The 11,842-nt window shown below is 34.7% G+C and overlaps 1 protein-coding gene across 1 annotated transcript; it reads right to left on the bottom strand.

Moving 5' to 3' along the window:
- Positions 1-4,917: 4,917 nt before the first annotated feature.
- LOC148909571 (scavenger receptor cysteine-rich type 1 protein M130-like) lies at positions 4,918-11,586 on the bottom strand. Its single transcript, XM_089034191.1, has 3 exons — positions 11,318-11,586; positions 5,181-5,476; positions 4,918-5,012 (listed from the first exon to the last, which is right to left on the bottom strand). The coding sequence occupies exons 1-3, from the start codon at positions 11,584-11,586 to the stop codon at positions 4,918-4,920; spliced, it is 660 nt and encodes a 219-aa protein (XP_088890317.1).
- Positions 11,587-11,842: the final 256 nt, after the last annotated feature.

The raw sequence follows: 11,842 nt of genomic DNA, 5'->3' as shown, positions 1-11,842 counted from the left end.
TTTTACAGCGCATAAAACTGGCTTGTATACGCACTTTACAAGCCTCTTTATATTATATTATTATATTAATAATTGCTATTGTACTACTTATAAGATGGGGTCATTACTAGTAATGACATATTAAGCCTTTATGAAAATCAGGGTAGAACCTAAAGTCGAATGACTTTCTACCCCTGGTAAAATTGTAAAATACGGTATGGAATGTTAACTGCACTTAGTAATGCTAATCTTTAAACAGGAATGGCTAATGGTTATTGCAGTTAAAAGACCATGACACAATAAAAAAATTGTATATTCATACAAATGAAAAATTGCATTACTTTACGTAAACTAATAAAAATGATAGCTTAATTCTGTTTTTATTGCAGAAAACCAGCTATATCTTCAAAGTGCAAAGCCGTTTTTATCTTAAAAACCTAAAAAAGAAGGTTGTAAAACATGAAAAAATTAAATTTTCTGCCACCGATGTTGAGATTCCAATGCCAACCGTTGCATTCAGGAACCAGAATGAGATTTCAATAAAAGTGCTGTCTTCGCCGTCAATCAAATCTCATGGTCCAATCATGGTAATTCTGAGCCGATATTGGCGGCTCTCTCTCGATCAAACTTATAGGAGGATCGCGATACAACTTAATATGTTGAATCACAAATTATAGAATTAATGTTATTTATACTAGAAATACTAATGGATACCTTGTAAAAGTAGTTTACAAGACTCCAACATCAGTTGTGTGATCGCACCAAGATGCAACGTTTCCCCATCCATCATGAGTACAGCTTCCAAGTGAGGTCTCTGAGCCTGAACACCCCATGTTGTAAAGCCATACTTTACCCGTCCCGTTTCCATAGTGCCAAGTTCCCACAGCTTTAGTAAAACCAAGTTGTCGGCATGCAACCTTGGCATCATTCATATCCCAGTTATAATGACACACTGTTCCCCATTGACCGCTGTGGTAGACTTGTATGTATTATAACTCTAGAAAAGAGTGCATAAAAAGTACAATTACGATTAATAATACTTAAAGCTTGTTTTTGTGTGCCGCAGCGTGGGAGAATTACACAAAAGAAATTCAAAAGATTCGTGAAATAAAAATAGAAGGGTAACTAAAGAAGACGATTGACGTTTAAAAAGGTTTTGCAAAGCCTTTGCCGAAACTTTCACTTCTTGCTATTGGCTTACGTTTTGCTGTGTCTTGGATTTTTCATATAGCAACTATTAAAAAACTTCAAACGATAATCAAGAACTTCCATCTGAAGTTATCCTTGCAAATATTTCAAATATTGAAATATATTAAGACATAAACGTAAAAAATGAAAAGAAAGGACACGATAAGATGGCAGAAGAAAGAATTAAGGCCAGAGAATGATTTTTTAAAATAACTGAAGTAAAACTTGAAGAATAAAGGTCGTTAGTATCAATGCATATGCAACAGAACTATCACATAACTATATTTAAATTGGTTTTTCCCCCGCTTCTTGTTTTTTTTGCAGGACGGCGATAGCAGACACATATTCCATATCAGTTTTGAATTTCATTTCATTTTTTTTATTTCTTTGTCCTCTGTCCTCTTTGATTTAACTTTCCTCTAGATTAACTTTTGCTTAATTAATGAATTTACTGATACAGTAATGATAAAAAGGTAAATTGTACACCGTGAAAATATGAAAAAAACGTACTGATGTTTCGGACGCTAGTCCTTCCTCTTTTACTCCGACGAAGTCACTAAGTGTTTTCATCTTTTTCACGGTGTATAATTTACCTTTTTATCATTACTGTTTCATTAGAAACAACGACGCAGCTCATACTAGTTTTTAGCTAGTTATATCTTCGAATTTATTGATATATGTTCTTCCTATTGAGTTAAAGTAATCAATCAATCAGTCAATCAGAAATAGCTGTCAAAATGGCATTTTTTTTACTTTTAATGATAACGGAATGTGTGATCCTTCAAAAATATTATGTAACACGACACCAACATCAGCAGTGTGACTGTTGCATCCGGAGTGCACGTTTCCCCAACCGTTATGAGTGCAGCTCCCTAGTGAGGTCTCTGAGCCTGTACACTGCATGTTCCACAGCCATATTTTACCTGTTCCTCGACCACCCCACCAATATCCTACAGATTTGGAAAAACCGACATGCAAATTTGGCATCATTCATATTACAGCTGTCATGACACACAGTTCCCCATTGATCACAGAGGTAGATTATATGCCATGGAATGCAAAATGCTTTAATTTTGAGTCGCCATGGCAAATGAGGTACTATATAGTTTGAACTACACTTGGTTACCAGTGCACACGACACCAGCATCCCTTAAGTGATAGTTGCAGGAATAGTGAACATTTCCCCACCCATTTAAATTACAGCTTAGAGGGGAAACTTCAGACCCAGAGCACTGCATTTAAAAAAGCCATACTTAAATTTAAATTTAAAATTCCTAAAAGCATTATTGCCAATCTGTTGATTCGATAGCGATGCAAAAAAATACATAATGTAAAATATATGAAATCAATTCTTCATATTTAAGCAAATGTGTTTGCATTTTTGATTCAAATCAATATATGGAGTCTGATAATCTTGTTTTATTCTGTGGCAAATCATAAGTCGTAACTTATGACAAACGTTGGCTAAGTCCGTAGTCCGCGAAATCTATCTTTTAACACGTAAATATATAAACACTAAAGGTTACTGGAGACCTTCAGGGATATGTTACTTTTAAAACTCTCTCTACGCAACTCGTTCAACAAAACTTATAAAACTATATATCATTTCAAAATGTCAGATAATAAAGATTATAAAAAATATATTATTTGAAAGTGATTTTATAATTTGAAACAATGCCGGAGCCTTAGACACGAATCGGGTACGTTCCGTAGATGTGAATTAATAGACGTGGAGTTAGCTCGTATAGCCACAAAAATTTCACCATATGAATAAGCAATAGATAATTTACAAAAGAGTATGAGCGATTCTTGATTTTTTGCTTGCTTAAAAAGTTATTGAGTTTTAAATTGAAAACGTTGTTAACAATTCGATGTCGGTTGACGTTTTACCGCATAAAGACGAAATACTCTAAATATCAAAAATCGCTAAAACCCTTTTGTTTATCCGTACCTATTCTTGAGTTTTGCCAAATTTCATTGCAATTGAACAATACTATATACCCTATTAAGTCATTTTAAGAGAGGAAATTGGCGTAAAATCGATCATAGAGATTTTAATCGTTAAAGTTATAGGAGGGTTTCACACCTTGTTATGACGTCTATTAACAGAAAGATACCCCAAGCCAACCAAAAACCAGAGCTAACGGAATCAATAGAGAGTTGAAAAGTTGCGCAGGGTTACCAGCACTACTCTAATACGATTAAGGTGTTGTTTTTTTTAATAACTCGCGAAAAATTAAAAAAAATAAAAATAAATTGTTGAAAATGGAAGATCAGCCTACAAGCTTTTATTTTATTTGATAAATTTGCGTAATCTTAAATACTTTAAATGAATCGTTTCCTTGGTCGTGAGGCTGTAGTTTGGCTTGATATTTCCAAAGTGCTATTTTTTTATTTGAGTGATTCAGAAGCCTTCGCTTTTTTACAGGGGTGAGTAGCGAATGTCCTGTCTCATTGTAGTTTTTGTATTTGGTAGTTTTGGCTTTTATAGACTTTGATATTCATTATTAAGAAGTCAGGTACTCCTCTATAGGCTTCCACTTTTGTGAATATGGTACATGCATGTAAAAATATTGCAAATGATTTCAACTTTTTAAATGGAAATCAGCTACAAACTTTATCCTTTTAGTCCCATGTCTGAAACAGACCCTTCCCCCCATTGTATTTGCATTCTAGATCGTCAAAATATTAAAAATAATATTTACAAACCAAAACTATACGTTACCACAACAACATCATACTGGTGAGAATGGCATTCAGATGCAACGCTTCCCCAACCAGAATGAGTGCAGCTTTGCAGTTTTGACTCTGAACCCGAACAACCCATGTCGTTCAGCCATACTTTCCCGGTTCCTTGACCGTACCTCCAATGTCCAACAGCGGCGGAAAAGCCGAGTTGACGACAAGCTACCTTTGCGTCTTTCATATCGAAGTAATCACAACAGACGGTTCCCCATTGACCACTGTGGTAGATTTGTACCAAACAAATTTTTCCCCAACTCCTATGACAATCTTTGTATGCTGAATTAATTAATATGTAAATTTCTTTTATATTTTAAATTCTTTAATGACAAACCTTCTAAAAATGTAATGCTTGTTAATTCTCCAAAATCGTTTATTTTTCTCTTTTATGAAATAGTCTATATATTCTTTTCCCGATCCTTGTCCAAATTGCCAACATCCTACAGATTTTGTAAAACCAAGTTGTCCACATTCAACCTTAGCATCTCTGATATAAAAGTAAGGATAAGATATTGTTCCACATTGACTACTATGGTTACCTGTGGAAATAAGAATATCTTTCAATTTGTTCCATCATCGCTATCATAATAGGAAGCTTAAACTATATGACAGCAACTGTGCCGTCAGTTCAGAATCGTCTCGATGATTTTCAATCTAAGTGGTTACGCAATTTATCCTTTAAAGCCCTGAGTCTGAAAAAGGTCCTTATATTTCGTACCATACTTCCAATGTCCAACAGCGGCGACAAAGCCGAGTTGACGACAAGCTACCTTTACGTCGTGCGTATCGAAGTAATCACAACAGACGGTTCCACATTGACAACTGTGGTAGATTTGAATCTCATAAACTCCTAAAACTCTGTGGATATGTAATAATTGTAATAACATGTAATAATTTTAAATTCTTCATATTTTCAGTTTTTACTGGAAAACAATGTGATAATATAGACCATTTTAGTGCTCTAAAATAGTTTGACTGTTTTATGAATTGCTTTATGAATTTTTTACCTTATCCTTTCCCATATTGCCAATGACCTACGGTTTTTGGAAAACCATGTTGTCGATTTGCAACTTTGACATCTCTCATATCAAGGTAACTACCGTCTAAAAATTAATAGTAGAGATAATATGAATTCAACCACGAAAAAAAACGTAAGATCTCTTTATTTAAATGACAGTATGCCTCTTAAGGGAACCTGTCATTCGAGTATAACTCAAATTACTCGTGGCAACATGCCTGATAAAAATAGTATATTTTGGTAATATTATTACTTGTATAATCTGAACATACAACACCGACATCATACTGGTGACTGTCACAGCTAGAGCCATGGTTTCCCCATCCACCGTGAGAACAACTTGCAAGTGAGGACTCTGAACCTGAACAGCTCATGCTCTGCAGCCATACTTTACCGGTCCCTCGTCCATATTGCCAATATCCTACAGCTTTGACATAACCGAGTTGCCGACATGCAACCTTGGCATCATTCATATCAAAGATATTATGACACACTGTTCCCCACTGACCACTGTGGTAGACATGTCTCAGCCGACAAACGTTAATGAACCTGCATACCACAAAAGCAATTACTATAAGTTTGCAAATAATTGTTTGCCTGAATTGCAGAAGGCAATCAAACACTAGAACTATATATAGTGGTATAGTGGTACTATTTGAGCGGGTGCTGACTGCCTGGCTACCGTGTTTATATCGAAGAACAGACACTTGAAAAACAAGAAAAACATTTGACCACGTCTCATTGTCCTAAGCCTGTTTATCTTGTGCTCTACAACTTCCAGCGTGTTTATCACAGTACAAAGACATGCGCGCGCATTACTTAAATAAAAAGGTGTTTTGGTATCGTGTGCTTGGGATATAACAAATACCAAGGTCAAAATCAACAGAGAAAGATTTTGCATTCTTGCATTCAGTAAAAACTGACATTAATTTGAATAAAATGAGATGGAACAAAAAAATAAATAAATCAGGAAACATTGCACTTTGAAGTTTTGATTATCTACACTCTATAATACATTGGTGTTGGCCGTATTTTGGTCGAGCCCCGTAGAGTGAAGTAAATATACAGCTTCGCGAGTAAAATTATCCAGTTGTGATATACAACCAGCAGTGTAAAACAATGCTTATTGTACAACACCGAAAACACTCGAAAAGCAACGGGTTTTTATTATAAGCAAGCAAACTTAAAAGTCAGGAGCTCAAGCTTTTGAAGTGAGCCACACACAAAGGAAATAAAAAACAATTCAAAGTTGGTTCATAGACCAGGTATTATCGCTTTGTTTAATTGTAGCCAAAAAATAACCGTAATAGAAGAGAAATTGAATGCGTAAGTAATAAAGAAAAAAAGTACATTTTACAATTTGTAAATGTAATTAGGAAAGTCTTTTAATTTTTTAATTTTTGCAACTCGTAAAAAGTAAATGCTCATATGAGAAATTTTTTAAAATTCTTGCGTTTTGTCTTACACCATCGTCTAAATTTAGGAGATGGATTCGTTTTTGAGATTAATGTTGTATATTATGTCACATTCATTACATGTCTGAACTATTAGTTAGCAAACCTGCAAGTGTTTTTATTATAAAACATTACTTACCTAAAGAAGAAGTGGACTTTAAAGTAATTCCCTTAACAGAGATTTTGCCAATAACTTTGTCCTGAAACTGTGCACGGTCTTAATTATGTCATGGACAGTAAAAATAAAGTGCAATAAAAAGATGGGTTCACCGTTCTGGTTGTTTCGGTAGATGCTCTCTAAATATGTCAATTTATGTTTTATAGCGAAATGCGGTAGCAACCGGAAGCTGTAATCAAGAACCTGTATTCACAGTTAAAAGTACTTTCATATAACAAAACGTGATTATAACTCGATATTTACTAGATAATCTATTCTATTAAATCCATGAAAGTCATTGGATGACTATGATTCTAGAACTATTAGTGAAAAATGCAGCATTATGCACCTCTAACAACATCCACAAATTGCACATGTTAACTGTTCCAATCAAAATCTATCCAATAAGGTTTCCTTCATATATTGATATATATGAAAAGCAACGCATTTATCAATAATCTGAAACAAAATGGGGGTCACCATTCTCGTTTGTGATTTATCTTGAAAAACTTCTCAAAAAAGACGAAAACTGACGCTTTTTCGAATGGAGACTGATGCGACTCGACTCGACTCGAGACTGATAAAAATCGCATTTTCTCTACTCATAAAAGAGAATAAAGTGAAAATTGGTTTAGAACATGTTTCTTATTTAGTTTTCGAAAGAAAAATGCCTAAACTTTGTTAGTTCCATACTTTTAGTTGCATGCGCAGAAAATGCGCAGTGAAAAACCTTACCTTGTAGCCTGTACACTGCATGCTGTTTAGCCATACTTTACCCGTTCCTCTTCCAAAGTGCCAAGCTGCTACAGCTTTATTAAAGCCAAGTTGTTGGCATGCAACCTTGGCATCATTTATATCCCAGTAATTATGACACACTGTTCCCCATTGACAAATGACAAAAATAAGCGAAATATAATATTTTGATACGACGTCTTATTGAGAGGACATTTTCCAAGTGTAATGCAATAATATGTGCCTGAAGGTCCAAAGCAATATATATGTATATAATAGAAATATATTTATAATGAAAAATAAGGGCAATAAGCAATAATTTTAGTAGAACTATATAAAAATTAACGATTTAGACTCTCGTACTCGAGCATCTAATCCTAGAGTGGAGAAGTTATGAAAAGGTCGACTATCAGCCTTGGGACAAATGAAGCATGTTTCCTCTGTGTATGTGCTTGCATTTGAGCTGGTGAATTTTCCACCTGAGTATGCTTCCTTGTTGCTGGGCATTTCGCTTTTCGGCTCTTTTAAGCTTAGCGGAATCAAATAGAGCATAACACCTTTTATGCCAACGTTCTTTACATGCAAAAAACTTCTCCTCAATGCTAGGGTCCTCATCTAATCTGCATATACGGATTTTTTTGGGCATGTAATTTAAATTTGCAAATTTCTGTATGTTTGCAGCCAAGGTCGTATATCCTGCCTCTAGGTTGGTGCCCTTGGAATCATCAGGGCATCGTAGTAGTGGCTCATCTGTTTGTTCTTGACAAATAGTACAATGCTGCCAGTCAGTACGAGCTTCCATTTCCATTGTTTTTTTAGTTGTTTAACTAAAATCAACAGACCTTTCAGACCTTTAGTCTTACACATTTTACTTAAAAGAAGAAACTATAATATTTATCTCAATTTCAAAACAAATATGTACATAATTACGGTTCAAATTGAAGTTCTTGCTTTTTTCATAATGTTGGTAATACCAAATCCTTTCTTGGAATTTATTATTATAAATAATAAGTTTATCAATATTACTTATTAAATATTATACTGTTCCCTTGACTGAAAATAATTAAAACAATAATTGTTTTTCTTTACTTTGAAAAATATGTATGGGGAATGTGTGATTAAAAAAAGCATTCTGGGTATTTACTAATCATGGCATTTTAAGTAATTTGCATCATTGTAAATATATATATTTGCCTTACAAACATTAGAAAACAAACTTTTTTGTCTTTATCTTAGTAACAATGGATACGGAAACACACTGCATTGCCTGAGCTGCGTTTGCTGTGCAAAGGAAAAAACATACACACTTTTTACTGTCGTAAAATGGCTTGGGGAATTAAACCCCAGCCGTTTATTGATATAAACAATTATTATTTTTTACAAATGGAGAGTGTTCTGCCCAGTAAAGTTGCGGGCATCAAAACGCCCCTAATAATTACAAAAACACTACAAGTCAAAGAAAACCGCGGACGGGATAAGGGGAGGCAGGATAAGAATTGGTCTTCACTCGGTGACAACTTGAAGGTTAATGACCCCCGCGAGTGTTAGACCACGTGACTAACGCATCGCATTATAGGGGAGGTATGCCTTATTCCTCAATCCCTTTACCCCGTCACGGGTTATATAATTAATTACACTAGTGGCCATGAAATATCAAAAACTTCTATAAGACATAAAAACCCTATTTGCAAGCAGATATTTCCTTTATATGACGCTTATGTGTAAATAAACAAATTTTTCGTATAAATAATAGATTTTCCGGCAGTTTTGGTTTACTTCCGGTGAAGATGGCGGCCATTTTCAAAAAACTCACCAAAACCGAAAATTTTGGGATGGCACTATATCACATGTTTATCAGCACGCATAAGGGTGTCATTCATGAGAATCTGATGCTGATTAAGCCAAAATTTGCACATATCCGCCCCTCTAATAATATGTAGCTGCAATTATTTGCGTCCCCTAGCTTGATTGATCATGTTTGTAACAGATAACAAGTAACGTCTAATAGGCCAATGCACGGATGAAGTACATATTTCTAAATATAGGTATAATTATAGGAAAATAAATCAATGAAACATTTGTTTACAATTATTCTTTTAAGGTTCTTGTTTAAAGTTTTTATTTTTAATTTCTAAAGGACGGACCTTGAAAAACTGTTAAATATATTTTACACGAAAACATAAAGATTACTTGAGCATCAATAACCATCGAGTATAATCACAAGTTAAAGGCTTTAACCTTGATGTATATATGTATAGTGTACTTTGTTATATTAAGCAATAGATATTTAAAATTAAAATTTCTACTATACCATATTTTTTTGTCTAACTTTTGATTTTACCATTAAACATGGAAAAAGTTGATTTCAATTTTAAGGAAAAAACAGAGTGCCTCAAATGAATATCACGGCTTCAAACATCATGACTATTGGAGTTGGAAGCAACGTTTCCCCATACATCATGTGCACAACTTCCAATTGACTGCTCAGATTCCTGTCTAGCCATACTTTGCGATTTCCTCTTCCATTGATGCAAAGTCTAAATCTAGTTATAAAGGCGCATGGAAAGGTTAGCGACAGCGAATAAGGGTTATGGAGGCAGATCGACTTTTAGAGCAGATAGTCTTAGAGGTTCTAATGCGCTAAGGATCAAAAGTATAAAGCAAAAGAGCGAAATAGTACTAGTGGGCCCGTAGCAATTTTGAATGACGAAACTCAATTAGAAGACGTAATATTTGGATGCAGTGAGTTCCATAGAATTACTATACGATCAAAGAAATAATCTATAAAAGTAGATGTTTTGCATGAGTAAGGCCTATAGTCTGTACTACTATTGCTTCTCGTAGATCTGCATGAAAGCATGAAAATGTTACTCAGCTAAACCTTTTTAAGACCCATAGCTTTTCCATGGTAGAGACTTTATGATTCGAAGACTACGTACTGCAGAACGTTTACATGGCACGTGAAACGGGTTGGACTCACTAGGCTCACTATGTCTTCTCCTGAACGAATTGAAATTAAGATTGCTAAGACGGTTAAATGTCTTTCTGAAGTGTAAGAGCAGTGTTAGTGTTAAGCAGTGTTAAGCAGTGAAGAAGCAAGAAATTACTATGCTTTTTGCCTAATATTCCCAAAATAAAAGCTAATTGTATCCATTCTGATAGTCAATTGGACTTGGTGTAAACACCCAAATTTAAAGATTGATTTGTTACAATGGCTAGTATATGAAGGATGCCAAGGTCGTCGACTTGATTTCACCAAAACTGTTAGACCTTGGCAACGTGGACGAGGCACGAGTAATGTATTACAATGGATGGTAAGACATACGATGCACTGCCTTCGAGGCCTCAATTAGAAGCTGTTCTCATAATCGGAAACGCTCCTGGGTGCACTCACAGTTATAGTGATTCTGGAATCGTGTACCTGGGATATAATAACAAAGAACAAAAACAAAATATCGTTTTTCAAAGAAGTAAAAGTAAGCTTATATTTTGTTCTCCTTTTTTAAACCAGTTTTCAAGTCTGTTTGATAGTGTTAATCTCCGAAAAATTGGTTTTTAATGAACGACATCGAAGGTAAATTTCATTAAACTTGATATCGTATTGGATTGGATCTGTAGTTATCTTTCGTTTTTCATGTAAAATTAACCATCCAAACTGCGATCGCACGGCTGAGCCTCAGTAAATGTATTTTGCACTTTTTTGACGGTTTCAAATGGTAATTAATAAATAACTTGCCACATTATGAAGGATTTGGCACGCGTGCCTTACGAGACCAATCAACAAGGGAATGCTTTCTCTAAGTTATCACTGCTTTACAAAATAATATGTTAGAACATGTTAAACCTCTAAATTATAACAAATAACTCCAGTATACGGACAGCGAGCAAACTTGGACTTGAATTTTACATGCAATATGTAAAAACGCCGACTTCCGTTGTTTACGTTTCCCCATCCACTATGAGTACTACTTGCTAGGTGTAGTGCCCACGAATGCTTGGAATAACACTTTTATATAAAATAACACTGGTTTCGAAAAGGTAACTCACACAACACCAACATCTTCAATGTGACTGCACCAATTACCATTACCCCATCCACGATGAGAACAACTATGAAGTGAAGTTTCTGTGCCTGTACATGCCATGTCATCGAGCCATATTTTACCCGTCCCTCTTCCAAGACCCCAATATCCTACAGCTTTGGTAAACCCAAGTTGCCTACAAGCGACCTTAGCATCCCTCATGTCAAAGTAATCATCACACACTGTTCCCCATTCTCCACTGTGATAGACTTGGATAATGCCACCGATTGACATCTGAATAATACTTTTGTTTTTTTTTCTTAGAATCGAAAAATACATTATTTTCAAAACATGAAACCACTCATTTTTATATTATATTTTGTATCAATACACCTATTGGAAAGAACAAACGTTTTCGGACCGAAATCTAAAACTAGCCAAATATTTTTGGACTCTAGACATATCAAAATTATTTTAGTATTTTCATTGGTGCTATTTCATCATCATTTATTGTCAACCATGTTTTGTTCTATAACTGAATACCCAACAC

This window comes from Actinia tenebrosa, unplaced genomic scaffold, assembly GCF_029948245.1.
Source record: "Actinia tenebrosa isolate PJP-AT-01 unplaced genomic scaffold, QUT_ActTen_1.0 PGA_scaffold2__45_contigs__length_23673736, whole genome shotgun sequence".
NCBI classification, from domain to species: domain Eukaryota; kingdom Metazoa; phylum Cnidaria; class Anthozoa; order Actiniaria; family Actiniidae; genus Actinia; species Actinia tenebrosa.
This window is presented reverse-complemented; position numbering and strand designations above follow the sequence as displayed.

Bases quoted from the DNA above. Each gene is read 5' to 3' on its own strand.
- LOC148909571 (XM_089034191.1), bottom strand. From the start codon at position 11,586: ATGTCAATCGGTGGCATTATCCAAGTCTATCACAGTGGAGAATGGGGA. The intron at 5,477-11,317 runs GTGAGTTACCTT...TGTGGTATGCAG, and splicing joins ATTGAAGATGTTGGTGTTGT to GTTCATTAACGTTTGTCGGC. The intron at 5,013-5,180 runs GTAATAATATTA...ATTAATTTTTAG, and splicing joins TGTATGTTCAGATTATACAA to ACGGTAGTTACCTTGATATG.